The 14,728-nt window shown below is 48.8% G+C and overlaps 1 protein-coding gene across 1 annotated transcript in view; it reads right to left on the bottom strand.

Annotated features, from left to right (window-relative positions):
• The window catches only part of HOMER2 (homer scaffold protein 2), a 133,911-nt gene that overhangs the window by 38,226 nt on the left and 80,957 nt on the right, over nt 1-14,728 (bottom strand). Inside the window, exon 4 of the mRNA XM_030884476.2 lies at nt 10,916-11,072. Within this exon, the coding sequence (XP_030740336.2) occupies nt 10,916-11,072 (157 nt within the window). The remainder of the gene's footprint in view (nt 1-10,915; nt 11,073-14,728) is intronic.

The raw sequence follows: 14,728 nt of genomic DNA, 5'->3' as shown, positions 1-14,728 counted from the left end.
CTAGTTCCTAAATGCTTCCTCCTCCCCCACTATCATGATCCCAATTCTACCTTACAAATCAGGCTAGACCAGAGGATGTACACTGGTGCAGATAGGAACTGGAAACACAGGGAATCCAGGACGGATGATCCCTCAGGACTCGTTCTTTTTGGTACCATGAGTCTGTTTATTCCTTCCATCTTCTTTTGATGCTTCCTGTATCACTCAATATTTTTGCCCATAGAATCCTTCAATATTGGAACTTGAGGCATGATTTTTTTCCCCCTTCAGTTCAAAGGTGAAGCATGTTCTTTTCTGCTGGTTTTCAAATGACAGGTGTCAGCACACTTCATACACTACTTTACTTTGTCTTCTCAAATCATCCTTCGAAGTCTTCAGGTCAGTTCTTTACCTTCACCAAGCTTTCATTCGCTTCAGCTATTTTATGCTCAGAAGCATCTGAGTCTCTTCTGACATCCATTTTAATGACCTTTTAGTTTCTTCATGTATGATGTCATCACAAACTTTGTACGGTCCTTGGGTATTAGTGTACAATACATCAAGTCTATTCTTGAGATGGGCTCTAATTCAGGTGGGATGTGCTCAGGTGGATGTGCTCGCAGTGCCACTCTGCTTTGTGGACTTGTTGTAATTTTCTTTAGCTTCAACTACAACTTGCAACTGAGCAATTGGCAGTCTGTTCCATATTTCTGTTAATATTTGAGCTTCTCCATTGTCTCATCCCATAGATGTAGTCAATTTGATTCCTGTGTGTTCCACCTGGCAAGGCCCACGTGTAGAGTCACAGTTCATGTTTTCAAAAAAGGTATTTGCAATGAACAGGTCTTTGGTTTTGCAAAATTCTGTCATGTGATGTGTCGTGTTATTTATAGCTCACAATGTCCGCGTGCTGATCCTTTTTTGTTTCCAATGTTCACATTAAAATCACCAGTAATCCCAGGGGCTTGAGGGTAATGAATATACAAATGTGCTTTACACGATTGATGTGTGTATGGATTGTGGTAAGAGTTGTATAAGCTCCCAATAAAATGATTAAAAAACAAAACAAAAATCACCAGTAATTATCAATGCATCTTGATGGCATGTTAATCAATTTCAGAAGACAGAGGTTGCTTAAATGTTAAATTTCCTCATATTTGGAATTAGTGGGTGGCACATAAATTGGAATAATAGTCCATTTTAACTGGTCTTCTATGTAGGTGTATGAATTTTACTTGATTACTGAAAGCACTGTACTTTAGGATAGGTCTTGAAATTATTCTTTTTAACAATGACTATAACACTCCTCATCAATTTATCAATCCCTGCATAACAGATGATATGATTGTTTGATTTCAAATGACCAATACCATCCATTTGAGCTCATTAATTCCCGGGACATCAATCCTGTGTGATCTGTTTCACTTCTGATACTTATTTCCCGGGACTCATACTATGTACATCCCACGCTCCAACTATTCATGCCTGCTTGCTGCTGTTTTCATTTCCAAATACTCTGTTCAGTGCACATCATGAAAGCTGACTGTGCTTCAAGAAGTGAGCCCTTCCCTAGTCATAATTTGCATGTCTTCAAATGCTCATCTTCTGGCATTTTATCAATGTTCCACTGTTATTCATAAGACTGTTGGTTGGATCATTCTCTTAGTCTCAGAAAACAGGGGTCCAGTTGCCTGCTCTGAACTAACCTCCGTCAGTGTTCTAGGCCCCATATCCTGGCCTCTATTAGGAATATCCTTGGATATTCCTCCTATCCACACAACAACATGGTCCACTCACTACCTCAGAACCAGAGTAGACACAAGGTGTACTCGCTGTCAGAATGCACGGTGCTGGTCTTGTTGGGTTGGGCAGTGGGGATTGCTTTGGTCTTCCTTATTCCCTACTGACACTCTTGCTCTGTTGGGCGATCACTTTGATGCTGTTTCAGCATAGATATTTCTTACTGGGTCACCCACACCAATGTGCTCAGGCAGTACCAAGCACAGCCCACAAGACCCACAACTGGATGTCAGCCACAAGGGAGATAAACGGAAGCCCATTCTTCCCTATGGATGGCTCTTGTGTTTCCTCAGCTGGATCCCGGCAGGGTGTGTAGCCCTCTAGTTGTTTCCTGCAAGTCACCTTAGCAAGAGCTTGTGGACTGCCAAGATACAGAGGAGGGGAGAAAAAGAAGGGAGGGGAAGCATCATTTCCCTCTGCGTCATGATTCGACATTGCCATGACTCACCCGTGCGAGTTCAACAATCTCAGGCCACAACAGTAGGCTTGCCTCTACAATTAGTGGGACATCCAGGAAATCCAGTGCACTGACCTTCACAAAAGCAGAAGGGTTGACAGAGGGGGCAATCATTCTGTCAAAAATGGTCAACCCACTGAGAAAAATAGTCCATTTTGCTAATTGTTGTTACAGGTACAATTTTGCAACAAGGGCAAAAACAATCAATAAATGTGTGTGTGGCTACACAGGTGCCTAGGGATAGGCACATGGATGTACTAGAAGGCACCCAGAAGTAAATGCATGTGCATGTATAGGTGGATCTGTACAGATATACCCAGGTGCTTCAAAACGCTCATGAAAACGGAATTAAAAGACAATGGGATTTTTCCAGATGTTTTATGGCCTCCCTCATATACAAGGGAAAGTAAAAAAAGTATTGCTATAAAATTCATAGAAACCTTTATTAAACAAAAGTATCGAATGTGAAGCTATCGTTTCTCGACATATCCTCAAGTTATGCCTGTGCACTTCTGAGGGTGGTGTTTCTGCCTCTGTAACTCATCCCCAAAGAACGCTGTGCTCTTCAACGTACACCACAACACTGTCAGCATCCGCACAGGACTCAGACTGTGTCCTTTGCAGTGATCTTTGAGGTGGGGAACAAAAATAAGTCTGAAAGGGGCAAGATCAGGGATACAGGGTAGGTGGGACAAGGCTTCCCAATGAAATTCAGAAGGATAACCCTTCTGCCCTTGACGAATGAGCAGGTACTCTTTTGTGAAGGAAAGAAAATTTCATATTTTCTTGGCCTTTTTCTCCACAGGTTTGCGATCTCCTTAAACATTTCTTCATAATAAGCCTCCATGATCATCCTCTTTCTTTGAGATAACCTGTCAAGATTAACCTTTCTGAGTCTTTGCCTTAGGTTGTACTGGCCCAGCATATTCCCGTAGAAGTCAGTCAGTTTTGATCAAACTTTTTTTTGAAGACTCCCTAATGAAAACAAGATACGTGTATTACTGAGAGAACTTGTCTGCAGCCATCCATAGACCATAGAGACATTTTAAAACACATTTTTGGTAATAAACCTGTTCATGAACTTCAACCCTAGTAGCAATACTTTTTACTTACCCGAATATATATGAGGGGGTACCCCAAAAAACGGGAGTACACATTTTGCCCATTAGGTAAGCACTGAGCAATTCTCTCTGAGCTAGTGCACTCAGTGGCGTCACTTGGGAAGGTTCTCTCTGGCCACAGTGAATTTTTTCACTAAAGCAGTTTTGCTTGAACTTAATTTTTGGTGATGGTTGATTTAAGAGAACAGCATGTAGCTGTGAAATTTTGTTTCCTGCTCGAGAAAAATGTTGCAGAAACTGTTGTGATGTTGAACACAGTTTACAAAGACAGTGCTATGGGAAAAACTCAAGCGTACGAGTGGTTTTCTCATTCCAAAAAAGGTGAAATGCCAGTTGATGACAAACCTTCTTCTGGACACCTGTCAACTTCCCAAACAGACAAAAATGTCGCCTCATAGTAGATTTGGAGTTTGTTCCACCAGGTTAAACTGTTAATTAAACTTTCTATTTAGAGGTTCTGAAAAGATTGTGTAACAGTGTGTCACAAAAAAGGTCTGTCAGGGACTGGTTTTGCCACCATGACAATGCACCTGCTCATGCAGCCATCTCAGTGCGCTAGTTTTTGGCAAAAAACAGCATGCCTCTCTTGCCCCATGCACCTGACCTCACTGTGTGCGACTTTTTGTTTCTGAGGATGAAGAGGGACATGGAAGGACAGCAAATTGACAACGTTGAAGAGGCGAAGACTGTTAGAGCCCTCAATAAAATGATTAAAAGAAAGAAGAGGCGAAGGAGAAAAACCAAACAAACAAGGGAGGTGTTGTCAGCTATTCCAACAAACGAGTTTGAAAAATGTTTCCAAGAATGGAATCTCAGATTTGACAAATGTATTAAGTGTAGTGGAGAGTACTTTGAAGGTGATAAGGTTGTCTTGTAAAAAAATTTAAATACATAGCTATGAAAGAAATTCCGTATTTTTTGGTACCCCCTTATATGCATGTTTGTGTGTGCTGCATATATATCCATATGTTAGAAACCACATATGGTCACAGGTACACAGGATTCCTAGAGCTAGCCAAACAACTTGTAAAACTGGGTCACTGGTTTGAGAGGCTTGAGGTCAGCCTCAGGGGACAACTTAGTGTGCTGGCTTAGCAGAGTTTACAAAGATATCTTCTTCATCTGACTTTACTGAGTAGTGTCTGCACCAGTGGGTCTCCACCTTCCTAAGGCTGCGACCCTTTCATACAGTTCCTCATGTTGTGGTGACCCCCTCCAACCATAAAATTATTTTCATTGCTACTTCATAACTGTAATTTTGCCACTGTTATAAATCAGGCAACCCCTGTGAAAGGGTTGTTCGACCCCCAAAGGGGTCACGACCCACAGGTTGAGAACCACTTGTCTAGAGGTTTAAAAGCTTGTGAGCAGCCATCTAGGATACAAATATTGGTCTCTACTTGTATGGACAAAAGGAAATCAAATACTCAAGGAAACTAGTTCCTAGGACTACTCAAAAAACAAACCAACCCAAACTCACTGCCATCGAGCGGATGCCGACTCACAGTGATCCTATAGGACAGGGTAGAACCGCCCCTGTGAGTTTCTGAGACTGTGCCTCTTTATGGGAGTAGAAAGATAGCTGGTTTCTACTCCTCGTAGCACCTGGCAGGTTGAAACTGCTGACCTTGTAGTTAGCAGCCCAACACGTAACCACTATGCCACGAGACTGCTAGTCCACCGAAACCATGCTGTCTTCTACTCTGAGACCAGAAGAACCAGATGGTGCCCAGCTACCACCACTTACCATTCTGACCAGGACGACGGAGAAAAAGGCCCCAGATGGGGGGTGGGGGGTGGGGTGAGGGGTGGTGGTGTCTGAGGATGAAGAGAAGACACTGATTTTAAGCAGCAACCTAGAAAGACCAGGGGCAGCAGTCCAAGGAAGTGGTCGGGGCAGAGAGAACGGAGGGAGTCCAGGAGGGGCCAAACCCATAGCGTCAGGATAGGGGCACTGCTGGCCTGTTAGAGGAAGCAGGATGACAACTGGTGTTTCTCCCAGGAAGGGGAAAAGACAAGTCTGGGGGAGAGTGAAAGGGTGGTATCGTGGGAATGAGCTTTAGTTGGGGCTGCCTCCTATGCACACCTTTTCTTCCTTCCAGAGCTCGCTCCGAAGCTTCTGTGGAGATAGAACGACCACCCCTGCCATTCAGGCACCTCCAACCCCTGGCGCCCTGAGACGCAGCAGAGCAGAACTGGGCTCCACAGGGCTGCCGATGGGTGGTTTCTCAGAAACGGGCTTTGCTGCTCAGATGCCTCTGGGTGAACCTGACGCTGCAACCTTTTGGCTAGTGTCCGAGTGTGTGTAAAGTTTGGGAAAGACTGCATGCTCATAGACCATGAGGATGAGGAGCCACACAGTGCACAGAACACCTGTAATTAAGATCTACCAGGAGGAAGCAACCAGCTATGTTCTACAGCCATGGAGTATCTCCCACTCTGGAGCTGGGGAAAGCTGCTCAGGAAGTGAGAGACAGGCTCTCCCTGGGACGTCCTCCCGGAGGACAAGGAGCTGGAAGGGTCTGCGTGTGAGGTGGAGCTCCAGAAGGGAAGGGCATCTTGTCTGCTTCCAGACTCGTTATTGACAGGTTCTTTTTAGTAAGCCACAGGCAGAGAGGGAAAGAAAACATGTCTTGAAAACCTACTATGTGCCAGGAACCTTCCGGATACCTTCTTCCCTAACAGAAAGCACCCTCTGGTTTGTATTTATGCAAAACGGTAAACTCTAAAGACAGAGGGAGGAGGGAGCCCTGAGTGGGTCCTGGAGAGTCATTTTCCATTCCCCAAAGCAAGTCCCCGAGAAGCAGTTTCAGACATTGATGCCCTCTGAGTCGCCACACTCCCTGGATACACAGTGGGGGCTGATAAATATCCCAGGACTGCAGGCCTCTCCCCGCTGCCACAGCGTCCACTCTGACTCACAGTGACCCCACGGGACAGGGGAGAACTGCACTCATGAGTTCCCAAGACTTATCACCCTTGATGGAAGCAGAAAGCCCCGTCTTTGTCCCCAGGAGCTGGCAGGCAGTTTGGAACTGTTTGTTGACCAAGATGCGACCAGGGTTCCTGGTGGCTGCTCTGCAATTGTTCTCAATCACACTTCCGTGACCCACACATAACTGAGGACCGAGGGCCGCAGGCCCAGCCAGGGAACCCGAGAGAAACCCCCACTTCAGACAAGTCTTGTCCGCAGGCGCAGGCAGCTTTTATAAGCGTGGTGCTGGTGCGCTCCGTCTGCCCCGAGTGCAGCGAGAGCTCATTGAATGAATGCTCTGGAAACCAAGCGCCTTTGTCAGGGAGCTGGCTGCTCTTCCCCAGACCCCATCATCCATCATCCGTAAGGGGGTGGGGTGTGAGGCGCCCCGCAGGGCTCTGGGAAGCTGGGGAGTTGGGAAGGGCCCTCAGGTGGTTCCCATCTGCCTGTGAGCAGGGTTGATCTTGGGCAACATGCTGTGGTTTGGGTCCTTGATTCCCCTTGGCGATCCTCCCCCACCCCGACCACTCCCATTCTGTGGTCATTGTATACTTGCCATACACCGAGACTACTAGTCCACCCAAACCATGCTGTCTTCTACTCTGCTCAGCGCAGGGAGCCTGAGAGGCCCCCCTCCAACTGTCTAGTCCTGAAAGAGCTCACCATCTCCAGGCAGTGCCACGTGTGCTCTCAGGCTACATAAGCACCTAGAACTGGCATCCCCGGTGCTGTCAATGGTGACTTGCTCCCACGCCAATGGAAGGAAGGGCTGGAGGGCCAGGTCCACCCATGGCACCTTGGGAGAAAGGCCTGGCACTCTACTTGCGAAAAATCAGCTCCTGGAAGCAAACCCTAAGGAGCACTGTTCTGTTCTGACACATGGGGTCGTCATGGGTCAGAGCTGATTCAACAGCACCTGGAAGGGGGGGTGGGGGGATGCCAGAAGAAGCAAATCCAGAGTAAGAGCAAACTGGCTGTTGCACCCCAGACCTCCAGCCGCTCACATCTTTAGGCAGCATCAGGTTGGACACATGACATACGTCCCTGCATTTCAGGGAGATGCTGAACACAGGCATCCAGTGATGAGAGTACGCTGTGTGTGTGTGTGTGTATAGATGCTCTCCTTCCGTGGCTTCTTCCCCAAATAAAGCATGACAAATGCCAGGGCCGGGCACAGCTCTGTGCCTGGTGCGGGAGCACAGCTGCTGACGCTGTTGGCGAGAGCATGCTGCCCAGAGGGTTGCCATACTTCCCTCAGCGCCTGAGTCTGGTGTGACCTTTGCTCAAAACGACTTCCAAGTACCTTTTACACCAGCAGCTTGCTAAGGAGGCGACCCCCATTTTGGCCTGCAGAGACTTCTTGCTTTGAGAGGGACAACTGGCCTGGAAGTGCCACTCAGAACTTATGGTCATGGGTTTGCTGTGGCCAGATCCACGAGAGAGGCAGGGCCCGGGGCCCCAGGCTCAGAGAGGCACATACAGCCAATGGGGCAAGCCATGGTCTCCCAAAGTCTAACCGCATCAAACCACCTGGCTTCTTGGTTCAGATCAACATTCGGGAGCAAGGTCTATAATAAGGAGAGTGCTTTTCCCAGCATGGTGGAACACTGCAGTGGGGAAGCCAGGAGGTGGCCATCCTGTCCCAGTCCAGGCGTCTCCAGTTACCTGACTGGGATCTTGAGGAACGCGTGAGCCCATGGCTGGGCGGCCGTGGTGGGGAGCAGTGCCCCGGGCCCGGGCATTGGAGGCCAGTGTGGGGACCTGAAGAGAGCTTGCGGACCGGCAGGCGCAGAAACCACGCAGAGTGTGCAGGTGATGAGAGCTGAGAGCCGTGGAACAGGGTGGCACCAGCGGAGGCCCCGGGCCCAGTCCCCTGCAGCCCAGGAGCAGCAAGGTGGTCTGTTTGGATGGCCTCTGCAGAGGCAGGGCTGAAGCCTCCTGGAGGGGAGGAAGAGGGACTCCCGCCGGAACCGGCGTCTTCTCCACTCCCCCCACCCTGACTGCGGGGCAGCTGGAGGCACGCCTGGTCTAGCCTACAGAGAGTTTCACTCACTGCTGGTCATCAGCTCAAGAGAAGGCCCAGCGGGGCTGTGGTGGGCTTGGACCACCAACTGGTGCTCTGTGCCCAGTTCTCAGGGCAGAAGCGCCAGTCACAGTAACGAAACCCTAGGCGTCTCTCCCTCGCCCCACCACAGAGCCTCTGCCCCTTACTGCAGGACCTTGGTGCTGCGGCAGTCACTCGGGGCCAGGGGGAGTTGGGGGAGCATGCTCCAGGAAGGGCAGGCAGCTGGGGGCAACAGGAGCGGGGACTCCAGGCCCTGCAGCGCCCCACGATCCAGGCTTTCACTTCTTAAGTGACTCTGACACTAGACTGGGCACCCCCCCAAACTGAACCTGCATGACAAATGACCGGCAGCCCAGCTAATAGGACCCATGCACTGTCCCTAAGAAAAGTGGCTTTAGGGATATGTAATCCCACTCTGTCCTCGGATCACTCCCCCGACAGAAGTGAAACCCCCTCTCCGGGACCGCAGACGAGCCGACAGCCTCTCTCGGTAACAGAAAGCCGGTCGCCATGATTCATCAGCTCTCGGAACAGCCAGGCAAGCCAGGCAGCCCCAGCTCCGCAGCAGAGAAGAGGAGTGGTAACGACAACGGTGTCCCCCTGCAGCAGGGAGGGGCGAGGCCCCTCTCAGAGACTGCTCATCCCACACAGAGTGTCTGCCTACTCAGCCAGGTTCCCTCACACTTCCGGTCTCCTTTGACGTGCACTAGAACCCTGCAGTGTTGCTGCCCAGCCTGGAGATGACACGAGACAGTTCCCGCGTCTCCTCGGAGCCCCCCGCCACACCAGCTGTTGGCTAGCTGAACATGGAAGCAGACAGTCAGGGGCAGGATACAAGTGCCAGCCCTGTGGAGCCAGGCCAGCAGTGTGAATGTAGCTGCAGCCTCGGCCCTGACTTGGGCTGTGCACCTGCCCCACCCCCCACCCCTGTAAGAAGAAGTGTCGCAGTAAGAGAAGGAAGGAGAAGAGGATCTCTGGCCAAGCCGCCTGATCTGCATTCTCTCTGTGGCCGAGAGCACGAAGCAGGTGTTCTGAGAATATGGGCAGAAGGGAGAATTTTCCTCCGGAAGCAGGAATCCCATCCAGGGATGAGGAGTCACCGGCAGGCTCTCAGGCCCTACCTGAGAGCTGCCCACACTCTGCGCTTGGGGGTCGTGGGGCCTCCAGAGGAGACCGAGGCAGAGTCTACAGCCAGGCCCCCTCGACTGCCCAGACGCCATCAGCTTCCTGCTATTCTCTGGGTTGCCGTCGAGCGGCTTCTGACTCATGCCAGCCCTGTGCTCCGGAGGGCTTTCTACGGCTGATGTGTCAGCAGGTTACCAGGTCTTTCCTCCCAGGCACATCTGGGTGGAGTCGAACCTCCAGCATTTGAGTTGGCAGCTCCGTACCACCAAGGACTCGCTGCTTCTGACTGCCTAGCAACACCGGGCCAGCGTCCGAGGGCAGGGCAGATAAGAAGGCAATTCGAAGAACTAAGCAAGGCTGTCCAAACGAAGGGAGGGCCCTGAAAGAACACACCCAGGGTGCAGGTACGGAGGAGTCATCTGAGCAATGGAGAAGGGAATGATGACTCTGCTTTTTTTTTGGTGGGGGGGGGTACAAGCAACAGGGGACATAAAAATGGAGAGCCAGTTTGGAGGGCAGAGGGGACTTTGGCTCCAGAGTCTCTGGATTTCAGGGGACAGCAGGTCATCCAAGTTAAAACAAAAAAGACAAAAACCCAGCAGGCCGAAGGAACACAGAGTCAAGGCAGAGTGATCATAAAGCATCAACCTGACTTTCTCTATTTTAAAGACTAGATGATCCCTCTGCTGACGTGCCTATTTCACCCTGCTCCCTTAACGATGCGCCCAGAACATTGGGGACTACAGCAGAGTAAGTGAACCTATTTTTTAAAAAAGATCAAAATAGCCCTTTCAAGACATACTCCAAAAATATTCAATAAAATCCAGCTCCATAACAAAAATGCCCTGAAAACATTTAAAAGAAAATCCATCTCTAATAATGCCCAGACCAGACTATCTACAACCCAGGGCTGGCAAGGGTGCAGTAAACTGGCATTTATTTCCGTGCACGCTGGAAGACAGAAACGCTTCTGAGAAGCCATGTGGCAATACGCATTGAGTCATAAAGTGCGAGCATCTTCGAGGAATCGATCCGAGGAGCAGAGCCAAAAAGAACGGTGTGTGAGGAGCAACCGAGGCCGGGCACCACACAGAAATGCTCAGTATCCATAACAACCCGAAACTGGAAGTCACTTCAATATCCAACCACTGAGGAGACATGAACACTACAGGTCCGTGGGGGAAATACTCACCAGCACGGATACGGTAGTTATGAAGGCTATGTGGTAAGAGGGAAATCAACCTTTCCCCCTCTAATTTTAAATGAAAAACAAAAAACCAGGTCTTGTGGTTCAGCAGCAGTACAATAATAGTATTGTGTGTGTTAAGTCACATTGGACTGCTTTCCGTGGGATGTAAGTGACTGGGGATGTTTCAAGTGACTGGGGATGGTACCTTGGCTCCGTCCACGCTGATGATCCGGTAGCTGTTTCGTGTGACATCGTAGAAGTAGGAGACGGTAACCGCCTGCTTGCTTGCCGGCACCCAGTTCTTCTTGGTGCTGGGATCGATCTGGAAGACGTGCGCTCGGGTGGTGAAGATGGGCTGTTCTCTGCAATAGAAGAGATGGGTTTGTGAGCTGATGGAAGCGGACTATGTATGATTTATACCCCAAGGTCAGCAGTTTGAAACCACCAGCCGCTCCTCAGGTGAACGCCAAGGCCAAAAGAGTTACAGTCTCGAAAACCCACAGGGGCCAGTTCTTTTTGTTTTGCTTTTTTTGGCCAGTTCTACTCTGTCCGGCACAGCTGCTGTGAGCCAAAATCAACTTCATGGCAGTGACCTTGGTTTGACTGTCCAAAAGACCTTAAACGGTGTGTAAGGTTTTGGCCATTCAAACGCACCAGCAGTTCTGCGGGAGAAAGGTGAGGCAGTCTGCTCCCACACAGAGCTAGAATCTCAGAAGCCTCGGGCCATAGCCGGAGCAGACTCAATGGCAGTGGGCTTGCTTTGGGGCATGCCGAGAAAGATGCACATGCATGCATGTGCCTCTATAACCAAAATAAGAGAAGGGAAGACAGGAGACAGAAGGGCACTGGTGGGCAGAAATTCATTCTGTTTAGCAGCTGAGCCTTTAGGGCCCTGTTGTAATGAGCAAGGTGCTTAAAATTCAAACTGCTCAGCCGAGTGGTTTTTTTTTTTTTAATTGGCTTCCAGGGAAGTGTTCTATTCTTTTCCTGACATCTTGCATTAGAATCTTAGATTATTAGGATCTTGGAAGCAGTTCATTTTTAGGACTTTGCACTAAATCTCGCTGGGAGTGATTCTGTAACAATTTTAGGTTTCCCCAGCTCGTGTGCAGCTTAATGTTTTACTTCTATTAAGTACTTCTCAAACTTGCAGTATTTTACGGACGACGGAATTATTTTTATAGCCTGTGGGTATCCATTTAGCTTACTTTTGGAACCGCTTCAGCATTTCTGAATGTGGCTGAGCTTTAGAGTTTTATGTTTCTAACTTATAGGTCTTGAGGATGTACTTGAAATTCACCAAATCCATCTCTTAGGCTTATTCTTGGCTGTGTGTTATTGTCGCAGTTCACCACCCCCCACCCCCACCCCCACCCCCTCCCCTTCTACTCAATCCACTTGCAACCACTTTCTGTGCTTACTTACCAAACGAGCCCCGTATCTAATATTCTGTGGGGAATCTGATTTTGACAAGTATTAAGAAATAAGGCAGATCAATAAAAACGGTAACGAAATTTAAGGTGTCGACTTTACAGAATCACGAAGAAATATATTTGTTTTGGGGGAAAAAGTGGATCCTCGGTAAACTGGCTCAAAAAGCCTTAAAGTGTCTAAGATACTGCAAATTTGAGGTGGCGTGGGGAGGAGGGGAGCTAGAAGAGAATCCAGCATTCATAAAACGCTGCAGCTGTAATTACTACAGTTGCAAAGTTAAGCCGGGAGATAAATGAACTTTTCGAAATCCTTTCAATGTGATAAGAAGAACAAAGGGCTGTTGCTCTCGATCCCGACCCAGGGTGACCCAGTGAGACTGAACAGAACCGCCCCACGGGGTTTTCCAGCGCCGTAGTTATGCCGGCTGGCCAGGCGCTTTTGGTCCGCAGGCAAGCGCTTAAACCGCTGCACCACCAGCACCAAACTCCCAAATCGGCTCACTGGAGTGGTTTTAGACAAAGCAATCTCTGAAGCCACCCTGATTCTGGAAAACGTCATCATCATTGTTGGGGGTAGAAAGCACTTCGTGAGAAGCGAAGCCTGTTTCTAGAAAAGCAATTCATCACTTGCCCATAAAGCCAGGGTACTGTCTAGCTCACTGCCATCAGGTTGATGCTGGCTCACAGTGACACTACAGGACAGAGGAGAACGGCCACTGTGGGTTGCTGAGACTGGACCTTTTCTCCCAAGGAGCGGCTGGTGGTTTGGAACTGCTGACCTTGAAGCTAGCAGGCCAACACGTAACCAGTATGCCACCAGGGTTCCCCAAGCAAGGGATGCTGACTAGCACAGCATCAACCCTCACTCGGGGTTCTCGAGAAAAGCAAAACCATTGATTTCTCCGGCTGAAGACAAACCAGAGGCACGCCATTAGCACTCGCTCAGTACTGCAGATTTTAGGGGTCTCCCACCTGCCTTGCCCTCTGAGGCCCCCAAGCAAGACCAGTGCTCTGGGGACACGGATTATACAGATGTGTCTCCTCCCTCAACAGGGCCCAAGTTCAGGAGATGAGTCCCTCACCAAGGCCCTTCAGCTGTAGCACCAAACACCATCCTCTCCCTACAATTTTCTCACCTTTGCTGCTGAGAGGACCAGTGTGTACACTAACACCAGCCCTCCTAAGCCAGCCTGCTTGGTGACAGCTGGCACCTGGATCTCCCAGCTGGGTCAGCCCAGCTAATCATCCAAGCACAAGCCATGAAAGAAAACACTTCTGCGTGCATGCGTGTGTGCGTGCGTGCAGCACTCTGTGCATATGTAACAATGAAGAGTGACCAAAGGGCAGTAACAACAGCATTAATTTTTTTTTATTTTGTTGCTGTTGCTGATTTACAGCAAAGCTCACACCAATTCAACAATTCCTACACGTGCCATTGAAGGACACTGGTGACATCCCTGTGTTTCTGAGTTGTTCCTCCTTCACTAACATCAACTCACCGCCCGAGACTTCCATCTGACCATTCCATATAGCTCGATCTTAAAGCAGCATAATGCTAAGAGCACGCTTTTCACCACTTGTTAAGCTACACTACTGTTCAGTTTTAAGATGACTTCGGGGGTATTTTTGGTGCAAGGTTTCAAGATTACCTCAGGGCGGTAGTTTCATGGAATGCCCCCAGAAAAGTCTCCAGTCTGTGAGAATTCCAGATTCTGTTGTGAATCGCCCCCACCCCTGCTCCCCGTTGATCAATATTCTTCTACAGAATCTTTGATCAACATGTTCAGTAATGGTAGACAGGCACCATCCAGTGCTTCCGGTTCTTGGCAAAGGAGACAGTCATTCATTCCTTCTCCTCCTACCTCTTCCTCTGCTGCTCCAGGCGAGTAGAGACTGACTGTGGTGCTTCCAAGACCCCAGGCACTAAGCAACAAACAGAAGCACTCAACCTGTTATTAGACCAATCAACTGGAGTGACTCATGAAATAATGTACTGTAAACCTCGAAACCAAAGAATCAAATCCCATGAGGTATTTGGTGTACATAAGCAGGCTCAGCAGCATCACCCCTCCTTTTGGGGGGCTCATTGTTGTAAATGTTTTATCATATAATTTTTGCCACTTCCACTTTTTTTTACAGGTGTACAACTTATTGACCAAACCAATAATTGATTACGACTCATAGGTTTTGGTGGCTGTACATCTTTACGGTAGAAAGCTTCAAATTTCTCCCACGGAGCAGTTGGTAGGTTTGAACCATTGACCTTGTAATTAGCAGTCCAATGCTTACCTGACTGCTACCAGGACTCCTCAACTTACTGAGCAAACAAACAAAAACAAGCTCACTGCCATCAGGTCCAGAGAGTTTGGATTTTGTTTTGTTTGGTCAATAAGTTAAGGAGTCCTGTCAGGTAACTTACTGTAGTACTTATAATGATCAGGTATACCACCTTATCCTTCATCATGTGATTTTTTTCTATCACTACTAACCCCCCCCCCACCCCGATCTTCCTGTTCTGTCTCTATGGGCCTTCTATTATATGACTTGAATGAGGTTGTACAGTATTTGTTCATTTGTGACTGGCT

This window comes from Echinops telfairi, unplaced genomic scaffold (assembly GCF_000313985.2).
Source record: "Echinops telfairi isolate 266 unplaced genomic scaffold, ASM31398v2 ScPeMD7_7;HRSCAF=31, whole genome shotgun sequence".
Taxonomy (NCBI): Eukaryota; Metazoa; Chordata; class Mammalia; order Afrosoricida; family Tenrecidae; genus Echinops; species Echinops telfairi.
Note: the sequence above shows the minus strand (reverse complement) of the source record. Positions and strands in the feature narration are given on the sequence as shown.